Genomic DNA, 12172 nt, shown 5'->3' on the forward strand with positions numbered 1-12172 from the left:
ATATAAACCAAGAGAAAGGTGACAACATTTAAAAGACTTTACTCTAGGGGAGACTCCCCACATCCACACACCACACTGGAGTTCAGAGTAACAGTGATTTGTGTTTAACAGAAATTTAGTCAAGATACTGAAGTAAAGAAGGCATTTGGAATTTATAGAAATTCTACATTTACAGGGAAAAAATTCATTTGGTGGTTCTCTGAAGCAAGGCTACGCCTAAGATAAAATGGCCTAAAGATGCCAATTCAGGATATTGTTTCCTTCACAATAAGAAACTTTAAGGAAAGTCTATTGAAAACAGTAGACTGTTTGCCTTCGTACAAACATTAGGTATAATAAGAAGATTAGAGCTTATCCAAAGTTCCAATATGCATGCATGCGTGCAGGGAAGTTAATTCTGAAAAATCTCTGACTCGATAATTAAGCCCTCTGTACATGAGTAGATGACTAACGCCTGTTGCTTGAGGAAGGTTTTGTTTAATGCTGGCAGCAGGTGAACTCCAATCATGTAATGAAATATCCCGACACCTGCCCTACACAAACTAGCACTAACTGCTGGTTTATGGAGTGGAAGGCAAGGATTTGGTTCCTTAGGACTCACGCAGAGTAGCATCTCTCACTTGTCCCTCAATCCCAGGTGAAAATCTCGAAAAAAGGCACTGCCAGAGTTCTTCGCGTGAGTTTAACAACGATGGCCAATCACAGGAAGTGCAGAAGGTGTGGGTGCTGAGACAGCATGGCGCTGCCCAGGCACTGACTGTCCACTTTGACCAGGCTCATCTAAGCACTTGACACAGATGTTACTGAAACCAAGTACTTACATAGTATTCAGCAGAACTGACGGGACTTCCAGCCCTGAGAAGTAGCCTCGGAGGGAGGGAGCCAGCGCATCTGGAAAGACACGTAGGGATAAGGCTGTGAACCAGGGCTCCCACTGGACACTCCCATTCCTCACAGAGCATCCTGCTGGGCTGCCATCCCCTTAACTGTTCTGAGACTGCCTGTGGGCAATCCTCCCCCCAGGGGCTGAGAAGAGCCAGAGCAGCTCCAAAGAAATTTTCCACACCTGCTGCTGAGTACAGGGGCCAACCTCTCAGGAAAGCGCCCACCTCAAGGAGCACCTGAGGTCCAGCAGCTCCCCTGCTCCCATCTCCCTTTTCACAGTTAAGAGCTACTGCTGGGCTAAAATCTGGCCCAGTGAGCCCCTTCTTCCATACTCACTCAGCAACACCTAGGCTGGGGGGCAGGCTGGCTAACGGTTTTCTGAGCAGGATGTGGAAACATGTATCTGCTTTGATAAGGAAGGGATAGTTCATGACCCATTCATGCCTGTGGTCGCCAGACTTCAGCTTCTGCTCTTATTCTTTTAGAAAAGGGGTTCTGGCTTCTTGGCACTGTGTGGTGTTTGAAACCCTGTGCCCTCTGCCCACTCTGCTGAGAGGGACCCATAGCCCCATCTCTTCCAGTAGGTTTCCAAAGTGGAAGGCTGGCCCCAAACACAAATGGATTGACTGATACTTTGTCCACTTGGCAGAAGGTTCTGGTCTTGTACTTGAGGACAATGTGAAAAAAACAAAAGGGCAACTGCACTTTGGCTTTAACAAAGGTCAGTTTTGCCCCAAGCCCTGGATGGAAGCAAGAGATGCTTGCATACTGCTCCTCTGTGTACACTGGGGAGAGATGGCCGCCCCATCACACCATGAGCAACACAGGAAGCTGGGATGGGGCAGGGAGAGTAAATTACAACAAAGGGGGAAGCTGCACAGGAGAGGGCTGGATGGCCCACGGGGAAGCGGCATCCTCCCCAGTGTGGCAGGAGAAGGACTGCTTTTACCAGGTCTGGCCCACACCCATTCACCTGAAAGTTTCTAGAATAGCATGCAATGCTGGAAGGAATTTTACCGTGACAAATGTACTTCAGTAGTTTAATAAAACATTTCTTGCTGCAGAACCCCTTTTCCTACGGCACCTTATTCAGGTCTCCAAAGTCCGAGCAGACAGATGATGGGGCATTCCGATTGGGGTGGAGGAACAGGGGCCTGAGGCCTGAGAGGCAGCTCAGCAGAACCAGGGGCTCCGGGGATTATGAAGCCACCCCGCCTCATCTTACCTGATTTTACTGGTGGGGAAATCAATTGAGGTCTGGGTCTCTGAATCACGTCCCCATGGTCACAGAGCCCAGGTCTCAGGCTCCACTAGCTCTCCCACCTTGGTCCTAAGAGCCGGGCCGTCCTGGAGAAAGCCCACACAGAATTCCCTGGCCTGCTGCCCTGGGCCACATGCAGAAGTCCTTGGAGTTTCCTTCTACCCCACGGGCCTCCTCACAGAGCGGTCATTTCTTCTCTGGCAGAGTGAGGGTCATACTGGGGGACTCCTTCCCAACCTGGGGGAGAGGCGTCTGGCCTCACTTCCTTGGGAAATGGGGGCTCAAAAAGGACCAGTGATGCATTTTTGAGCTTCTGCCTACACCAAGAATCCATCTCAGGGGACCCATTGGGCCAGCTGTGCATTAGAGACCTCCTGGGGGACGACATCAGATATTACTAGAAAATCAGATTACCAGCTCGAATGGGGTCCCTGTACTGTGACGGCAAAGCTGTATACCTCGGGAGCCACCAGCAGATACTGACACTCATTTAAGGCAGAGCCAGTCGTTTTCAATACTCATAGCAATTAAAGGGACAAGGGACAAGAGGGTCCAGAACTCTTCACATGCAGGTAGGCTAAAAAAACAAGTTACTTTGGGAATTTAGGAGTATATGCAGGATAAAGGAAAGAGAAATAAAGGGGGGAAATGTGGGAGGTGGTAGGGCCAGAAGGGAGGGGAAGGGTAGAGTACAGGGGAGGAGGGAGAGAGGGCAGAAGGGAGGAGAAGACAAAAGAGAAAGACACAAAGAAAAATTTCATACCTACCCATGGCTTATGGCTTTGTGCATCTGAATCCACTTGCTCACTAAGCAAAGGGCAGAGTTGGAGCTGCCTTCCTGAGACAGGTGGTAAAGGTAAAGGATGGGACGGGGGCACAGCCCTGTGGCAGGTGGGGGGCTGGGAACCTAAACACACAGTGGAAGGATGGGGCTGTGTGCACCGGGATGGAAGGAGCGCAGTGGTGACAACTGGTGCTGCCTGGGTGTGGGGCTGGGGTACTGAGCCCACGAGGCCAAGACATGATGGTGTTTCACAGAAGAGACACAGGAAGAGGGAGGGCTGACCGGGGGCTGGGGAAGGGGGGCAGCCACAGAGTGGATGGCATGATTCTTGTTTCGGTGAAGGTGACTGCAAGAAGGAAGGCCCTCATCTCCCGTGCATCCACTCCTGCCTCTCTGACCACCTGTCTCACACGCTGGCCTCTTCCACCCACACAGCCCTTGCATTCTCCCTGTTGCACCCTTGGCTGTGGTGTGTGGGACCAGAGTGCTACAGTTAGTTTGGTTTAGAACACCCGAACACTCCAGGGTGACAAGCAGGCTGATTCTGAGCTGTAGTCAGCCTGCTGGCCGATTCTCAGGGGGGTTGTAGTTGTGATGGAATCAAGACAGGCCCCAACTTCATCACTCTTGTGCCCCATGGCTTGAACACTATTGCACTCGCCAAGAGGCGCAGCTGCACCCACCTTCCAGCAGAGGGCAGTGCTCCCCAGGCCAAGCCTGAGCTCACCAATGTTCCTGCTCAGTGGGGCAGAGCAGCAGCGCTCATAGGGCAAAACTGCTCAGCCAGGCAGCAGGCCCGGTGAACACGCTGTTTTGTGCTAATCACTGCTGTCCTCCAACAAGAAAAAAAAAAAAATCACTGCTGTACTCTGGAAAAGAAAAAGAAAAGGTTCACCCTTATACCCACTGGGACTGCTTGTTCTGCTGTGGTTTTTGGCCCCAGGTCACTTGTGGCCACTCCTGCCCATTGCCTAGGGGCTGCTTCAGGTGCACCATAAACATGGGAAACCCCTGGTTCCCCTGACACCCTCTCCAGGGACAATTCAGCAGAGATGACGTCTGCACAGTTGACCTTCCATGTAAAGGCAATGATCCTGTCTGCAGAAAAATGCACGTGTGCTCACACACACATCCATACTCAAACTGCACACTCACGATCTTGCACACAATTCCAGGGGCTTCTGAAGTCCCTGTAAGAACCTCTAACATAACATATATGATCCAGACTAACACTGATACTTACTCTATGCCAGAGCTGCTAAGCACAGACACGGATTGTGACATGTAAGTGAATAAGCAACATGGAAGACTCTGGGACACTTCTCCACTGGAACTTAGTGACGATGATAGTTGTTACTATTACAACCCACTATCCAGGGGCCGCACTGAGATTCTACTGTCTCACTTCTTCAGGAATTGTCTTCTAAAATGCAGTGCCCCTGAAAGGATAATACTGAAGTCCCTAAGACCTTAGCATGGTACCAGCTCCTGTGACTGGTAACACATTGAACAGGAGGAGAGCACCCACAAAAAGAAAGAACTCAGAGCCAAAATAAAATGGAATGCTAGAGAAAGTAGTAAATACCCATAGAAATAATTTCCATCCTCTTCCATTTACAGATGAGGAAACCAAGGCCCACAGGATTAAAATACATTCCCAATAATGTTGCCAAGGACAGGAAGACCTTGACTGGTCTCCAGGGTGGGCCCTCAGCCTGACCCACCAGCCATTCCACAATGGTTTGCAGTGGTCTGTGCTACAGAGCACGGCGTAAAGCACTAGAAGAGTAATTATTTGCATTGTACTATACCCTGTCTAGTGATTGACTGATGCCCATCATCACACTTGCCTTTAAACAGTCACAAGAAGTGCTTACAAGGTGCCTAGCTCAATTAATGGTAGCCATTACTCGTAAATACCCCTTGGATTAGCTGTTGTCTTCTCTGTGGAATAAAAGGATAAGTCTAGACCAGTGGTTCTCAGAGTGTGGTCCCTGGACCATCAGCATCAACTGGGAACTTGTCAGAAATGCAAAAACTCTAGAGGAGGAGCCAAGCACCTCCATTTAACAAGGCTTCCAGGTGATGATGACAAATGCGCTCAAGTTTGAGACACTGCTCTTGAATAGGGCTTCTAACAGTGTGGCTGGAAGAAGTCTAGACTAGATGCTCTAAGGTCAAGTAAGCTAGAGATAAATGCAGTCTATGCCCCTTCAGCAGATTCCAGATATACATTAGCACATTAAAGGCTCTGAGAAGTTCCACAACAAAGAAACCTGTTTGACGTGATTTAACCCTGGGTTTCCCAAGTTTATCTGACCACACAATCTTTTTATTATGTAACAGCTACTAATACCTGTGGGGTGTTGAGAAACGCTGGTCTGGAAGGCCTCTTTCAATGGTGACATTCACTGGATCTAAGAGGCAGAGGCATGCCAATATGGCATGCAAGTTTCTAGCTCTTAACAAAACTAGTTAGAGCTGGAAGATCGCCAGACTAAATGGGGCCCTGGAGGTTCCTTTATAAGGAGCAGTAAGGATCTTCTTACCTTTCCTCATGCAGGTGCTGTATCTGAATGCAGATTTCTCCAGCACCACAGATTCAGAACCAAGCCCTTCCCTTTTTAAGGCATGGATATTCTAAGATCGGTTTCTACCTCTATTCCCAAGATGGAGCCCAGAACACCCTGCTGGCGCTTTCCCAACCTTGAGCCAACTGCAGCTGGACACTCACACATTCTTTAATTACAATCACTTCTGGCCCACTCACTCCAGGCCTTAAGGATCTGCTCTTGAGCAGAATCACCAAATAAAGCATGTCAGATCCTACAGCAAACTTAGTTGAAGGCTGCCAGGCTGAGGAGAGGCTGCCAAGCCTCTGGTTCAAGAAACTCCAAACTCACCAAATTAAACTGGACTGATTTGCAATGCAAAATGATCTTTATGGGACTAATTACAGGGTTCTTTTAAATAGCACCCCAGATTCCTAATAAAGCATTCACCCAAACTGGAAGAACACTTTTCAGGAATTTCTGTTTCACGAAACGAGGCCCACTGAGGATCACTCTGCAAGCAACATCCATCCCCATTGCCCCCCGAACCCCAGTCTGTCAGCCCATACTCCTTCTCAGCAGACACACAGGGCAAGAAATGCAATCAGCATTCTTTCCTACTTGTCTGGCATCTAATATTCCTTGCCTAAAGCAAACTGACAAGCTGCCATTATCTAGGCAAATGTCAAGATTTATATGAACTGGTCCAAAAGTTAAGTCTGCCATTTGACCCACACCAACAGCTGGAAAGGAGGAGAGTAGGAAAGGCCTGGCTGGAGAAGGCCATGCTCTGGGGCCAGCCCTGTGCTCCTGCAACACCTCCCAGTCTGGACAGTGGGACACTGCTGAAGCCTGAGCCCAGGAAGCGACAAGGCCTAGACCCCATGAGCAAGGTCCTAGGCCTATGAATACCTCCTGCTCACAACAATCAAGGCTGGACTTAATTAAACATAAGCCTTCAGGGATAATTTTCTCTTCTAGGCTTTCAGACTCTTTCCTTGTCTGTCCTAAGCACAAGCCAGGCTCTTGTTTCCAAACAGGCATGTGAAATGTGCTCAGACATCCCAGAAGTTCACTCAAGACGCCACTCAGGTCGAGGGCACCCAAGCGTGTAATACCCTGTGTCAGATTAAGTCCACAGTGGTTGCTGGTCATCCATATTTAATTTTGTCAGTCTGTTAATTTTTAACTATGTTTGCTATCAAGGGCCATTAGAGGTCCCCAGGAGCTGAGCTCGGTGAAGCGAGAAGTACTTCGTGGCAGAGCGGATGAGGCTTGAAGTGGGGTGTCCCACTTTCCCATCCTGTCACCAAGTTCTGGCCTTCCCTACCAGCAGCACAAATCCTGAATAAAACATGATCCCATTTGGAGTTGATTTTCCTTTTTTTCTCAAATGGTTTTCCTGTCACAAATGGTTTTCTTCAAGGAGAAGTTCACTTTCTTTTTATGAAGGCTACATTTTCTAATTCCAAAGTTTCTTTGTGGCCTTGGTTTTGTTTCCAAAGCAGTTAGAATTCACATACTTGATCATATCTGGGTGCCTATTCCTAGAAAGGAGGCCAAAAACCCTGGGTGGACGGCCAGCCGACCCAACCAGAGCCTCACCTCAGCCCACAGCACAGCCACAGGCCACCATTCTTGCCCTGGGGCCAGCTGCTTCTCTTCTTTACCAAAGCATACAGCCTGGGTCCTTAGGCTTCTTTTGTTGGAGTGCGGATCGTGAGTCCCTGCACCTCAGCTGCTTCTTAAGCTACAAAGGGAGGGCTCCGGAGCCTCTGGGCCATGCCAGATCAAGTTCTGACAAAAAGGAAAAGAACTATTTTAATAATTACTACTCTATATGCCAAGCATTTTCTTCCCCTCAAAATAACCTCACAAAGTAGGTGCTCATTCTTCCTACTTATGGTTGAGGAAACTAAGGGTCAGTGACGTTAAAATAAACTTGCCGAAAATTCCAAAGGTAGCAGAGTGCGTGGGAATTCTCATTAACATCCGGCCTCTTTGACTCTAAAACACTGAGCCTCGATTATGTGTCAGGCCTTCCACACCATCCTACCGTGATGGTCAGACCACACGTCTGTGAAGAATCCCCAGGAAAAGGCGGGTTCATCAACAGTGCTTACAGGTGTGACTTACTGAGATGCAGGGCCAGGCTCTCGCTGCTAACGAGCTCAGGGAAAACAGATATCGGCTCCTGGGTGTTGAGCCTTACAAAGGACAAAGTGAACCGTGCATAAGAAACCTAGAAAACACAGCGCACCAAATGAAGGTAATCCTGCTTCATCAGGAGCAGGCTCCGTCAGGAGGAGGCCCACTTTGAGATGTTCTCTCAATCACAGCAATGGTGAGTTCTAGGAGGTCTTACTGGGATCAGCAACCAGGGCCACAGTACTAGGGCCTGACTGGTTTCTGAACAGCTGCTGCCGAAAGCTGCCCAGTGTGGGGAAGTTGGGCCCCAGCAGCAGCAGCAGCAGCAGCTCTGGCCAAAAGAACAACTCTCCTCAACAACTCTGGCTGAATGACTCTGGACTATCTGAAGAGGCCAGTGAGGACAGGACACATGTGTATATCTCTCATCACCTCACTAAGGGGCTCCTCAGGTCTCCAAATACCAAACAGCAGAGGAGGGGAAAGACTCGGGAGGGACAGAGAGGGTAACGAGGGAAAGGGTATTTCTTGGCCAGGAGTGGACTGAGATCCCCTGGGGCTTAGCTATGAAGCGGATAATCTCCCCAGGCACAAGATATAACTCCACCGCCTGGAAATGAGGCTGAGGAGAAACCTAGCACAAGGACTGTGGGAATAACCAGCCAGAAAGTCCAGGGAGGACTGAGCCGGGTGACCTGTGGGTCTTTCTCTTCTCCAGTTTCTCTGATATGAAAGCAAGATAAGGCAGCAGCTGGAAAGTTCAGGGACAAGAGGTTTGAGTAAAGCAACCCACACGAACCATTTGGTCTCTCTGGGAATTCAGCTGTTTCCTACTCCATCTAGTTCCTGTCAGGGAGAGGCTTTCTTCTAGCAGGCGTGTTGGGGCCTGGCTGTGGGGGAGACTTCCTACGAGGGGACAAGTCTTCTCTGTGCCGGTACAAGCTGTGAGACCACACCACTGGACGTAGGGCAGATGCTGTCACTCGGTGATGTTGGTGGCTCTGTCACTTGACCTTGCTCACCTGTCCCTCAATCATTCTTTCCAGCCTCTGGCCTTCATTTGGCTGCAGCCCTGAGGACCCTGCAGCCCCGTTAGTGTTGTGAAGACATGCTGGCTGTTCTTAACGTTTGAGCCATCACAGCCTTGTGGGTAGGCCAAGTCCTGGGCTTCCTTCTCCTTGTTGAAAATTCAAACCCTCCTGAAAAGGCTAACATTTACCAAACCCCTTACTGCATGCCAGGCACTCTTTTAAGTGTTATACATGAGGGATTATTAGCCCCACTTTACTGAAGCCCAGAGAGGTTAAGGAACTTGTTCAAGTCAAGGTCACACAGCTTGTAAATGGCAGAGCCTGTGTGTGACCAGGCAGCTGCACAGCCTGCACTTTCAGCCTTATGTTCCTGCCACAGACTCAGAGCTCTCCTGAAGGGCTCAAGTCCCAGCACAGGCCAGCCTCACGAGGCAGGCAGGGAAACAGCCCAGAGCAGGGGTTTGGGAAAGGAAAGGGGCCTTTGTGCCCCTAAGAATTGGGAGACGCACCACCCCAGGCTCAGAGGGGGCTGGCACTGTGAGAACAATGCCTGGTCTACCTGCCCCAGGTCTCCTATGAGAGTCAGGCCACCCACAGGCTCCCAGATGACCAGAAAGCCAAACAAAATCGGGAAGCAGACAAGGCTGGCACGTTCAGGAGATGGAGCATCCAGGAGTGGTTTCTCCTTACAGCCTGACCTTCACAAAGCTGCAGGTTTAGAGGAAAAGGTAAATGTCAGAGGATTAATGGTTTCACTTATGTCAGAAAAAGATTTAAAGCCTTAGGCTGATCAGCCCAAAGGCAATTTCTGCAGTTCTCAAAGCTGTGGTCTTCCAAACAGCCCTGAGCCCTGGGTTGCAGGAAGACAATACACCTTTGGGAAAACCAGTCCTCAAGGACGAGGACGTCAGGGGTAAAGGGCTGATGCCATCTGGGAGGCACAGAAGCAAATGCCCTGAAACTCCCAACTCCTCCCTTAGCTCTGGGAGGTTGGCCAGTTGGTGAGGTGCCGAGGCCGTCTCCCATGGATTTTGTTCACAGGTCCACTATAGGACCGATCACCATTACAGCAGCGGCTACTGCCTTCTGAACAGGAAGGAGGTAGAAGTCGAAAAACAGTCCTTCCTGTGTGAGTCCCAACATGTGCCTGGGTAGGATGCTGTGCTGCCATGCCACAGGGGCTGTGTGCTCACCTGAGTCCACAATCACACCTGCCTTGCTCCCTGCCTCCCTCAGGACACTCCCTCTCACAGTCTATGTACTTAAATCATATCCCATGACAAGCCAGACCTTCTTGTGTCTTATCTTGGTATTCCCTTTAAGGCATAGTTAGCAACACAGGAGATGCATAATGAAATTTGTTCTTTAAAAAGTTTTAAAATGCAGTTCACAGAAACTGCACAGTGCTACTGAGTAAACACCTGGGTACAGTGTGTGTGTGTGTGTGTGGGGGGTGGTGGCAGGTCCTGCAGTCAGGCCACCCACACACCATTCCTAGGCCCATCTCTCCCCAGGTGATAGCCCTTCCCTCTTTGCCTAGGTCTCTTTTCCCATGGTCCATTCTTATATTTATTTTGGGTTTAACTTTAAAAATTTTTCCAATGTGTCACAAGGGACCTCCTGAGGGGCATGTGTTGCCCCGGGGAAGTCAGTGTTAGTATTTGAAAACCTTTTGTTTATGTGCAGGTGACGTGTTTCAGTCATCAGCTGGAGAGCAGCCCTGTAGGAAGATGTGCTGCTACTCAGGGCAAATGAGGCCTCTGAAGAAGAAACAGGTACCAGGACTTGCTCTCTTAGTCCCACTTACCTGCAAAAGTTTCTGGCCCAACAATGTGACTCTGGTCAAGGGGAAATGGTGTTCTGTTTCTAGAATGTAGTGAGGACAGCATGCTTTAATGACTTTCTCTCTGCCCCATCAGCAACAAGACTAAAAACAAAAATGAACCCAGACTTAAAAAGCTGAGGTGTGAATACGAGGTGACAAGAACAGCTGCATGATTTCTTCAGAGTATAACTTTTCTTAGAGCCATGGAGGAAACCTTCCTCTCTTGTTCAGAGTGACTTGCATAATATATTTAATAAATTTCAATTAGCAATGACCTTGAAAGTAAACAGGATGATCACTTCTAAAAATGTTAATGATCTTCTTAGAATCAGATGTTCGCTGCACCAAGTCGTCCTTTCATCTCTAAACACAATCACGCAGTACTGAGGCTGGTAGTTCTATTACCTTATCCAGTACTTCTTAACAAGTGGGATCTGATGTCAAATACGCATCTTCAATTTAGAGATGGAGGCACCAGACCACACTCTGAAGCTAGGGCAGAACCTGATGTGATTCAATGCCTTTTCAATGACAATTTCAGTCTCCAGGGTCCTCTTTCCTCTGGATCAGGGTGGACAGACTGGAAAATGCTTCCATTTGGTCAAATAGGCTTCCACTAGCTAGACACACCATGCCTGCTAGAATGAGAATCTTCCAGTAGGCAGCTCTTGCTGGTCCGGGAGCCCACGAAGATACAAGCGTTGGCAGTTAGGCCCGGCTCTGGGCTGAGTCTCCCAGGATACTCTGAGTCCTTCTCTCATATAATGTACACTTAAGTGTCATGGGCCCAATTCTCCCAGAATCTCAGTCAGAGATAACATCTTAGCTCCAAAATCGCATCACCATGAAAACAAGACGCCGCAGTCTACTTGAGATCATTTTTTCTCTGATTCAAATTTTTATTGAAATCTCTCAAATGTTGCCAAGAAATAGTTTTCGCAAAAGGGGGGGGGGGGAGTGGAAATAGCTAACAAGCAAATTCAACATGGGAGCTCCCTTTGCTGGTCTGCAGTAGGTTGATATGTTACAAACACATTCCCAGAGACAAATCTAATTTGCTGGAGAAGTGGACAAAAGACAGGTGTGTTGGGCTTTGCCTCAGGAGAGAAACACTAGAAGAAAAAAAAAATCCATGTCTCAAAACAGAGCACAACAGAGCTAAGAAAAGCAAAATTATTTAAAAGCCTCTCCAAAGACATATAGTAAGACTTCCAAAACAAAAACCAAATTATCCACTAAGAGGATGCTCCATTTTGGTCTTCCCCTCTGCTCTACCTCCAGTTAATAAAAATTCTTAGGCCCTTTGGGTGAAGGTTAAGTTCTGATTCCCTTGTCTTTGCCTCCAAGTCTCTTCTTACAGGCTTCCCATCTACTTAAAGAAGATCCAAGGAATCACTGGAGTGAGGCCTTTCCAAAATTCCATCAAAGAATAAGTCTTTGGTGAGCCAGCACTGAGGCGTGGAAAGAGCAAGGCCTGGGAGTCAGGTGACCTGGCTCTAGTCATGGCAGAACCACTTGCGACTTTGGGTAACTCTCTCCATCTTCTCCGGTCTGTTTCCTCATCTGTAAAATGGGTCAGACCAGTTGATCTGTAAAGTCTCTACCAGTTCATTCTATGATTCTCATATCGGACAATGAAATTTAAATAACCATATTTGTTCATGAGTCTTTAGGATACAGAACCCA

At 48.5% G+C, this 12172-nt stretch overlaps 1 protein-coding gene across 9 annotated transcripts in view; it reads right to left on the reverse strand.

Moving 5' to 3' along the window:
- Window positions 1–12172, reverse strand: part of RBPMS (RNA binding protein, mRNA processing factor) — a 170983-nt gene that overhangs the window by 13598 nt on the left and 145213 nt on the right. For 6 of the 9 annotated variants that reach the window (XR_006886636.1, XR_006886637.1, XM_046648457.1 and 3 more), the window contains 2 exons: window positions 2914–2984; window positions 822–891 (listed from right to left, as the gene is read on the reverse strand). Coding sequence is in view for 5 of the 9 variants with exons in the window: in XM_046648457.1 (XP_046504413.1) it covers window positions 822–891; window positions 2914–2984 (141 nt within the window). In the remaining 4 variants the exon portion in view is untranslated. Of the gene's footprint in view, window positions 1–821; window positions 892–2913; window positions 2985–11361; window positions 11599–12172 lie in introns of those variants that run through there. The other 3 variants (XR_006886638.1, XR_006886639.1, XM_046648461.1) reach the window with 2 other exon arrangements.

Source organism: Equus quagga, chromosome 22, assembly GCF_021613505.1.
Source record: "Equus quagga isolate Etosha38 chromosome 22, UCLA_HA_Equagga_1.0, whole genome shotgun sequence".
NCBI classification, from domain to species: Eukaryota; Metazoa; Chordata; class Mammalia; order Perissodactyla; family Equidae; genus Equus; species Equus quagga.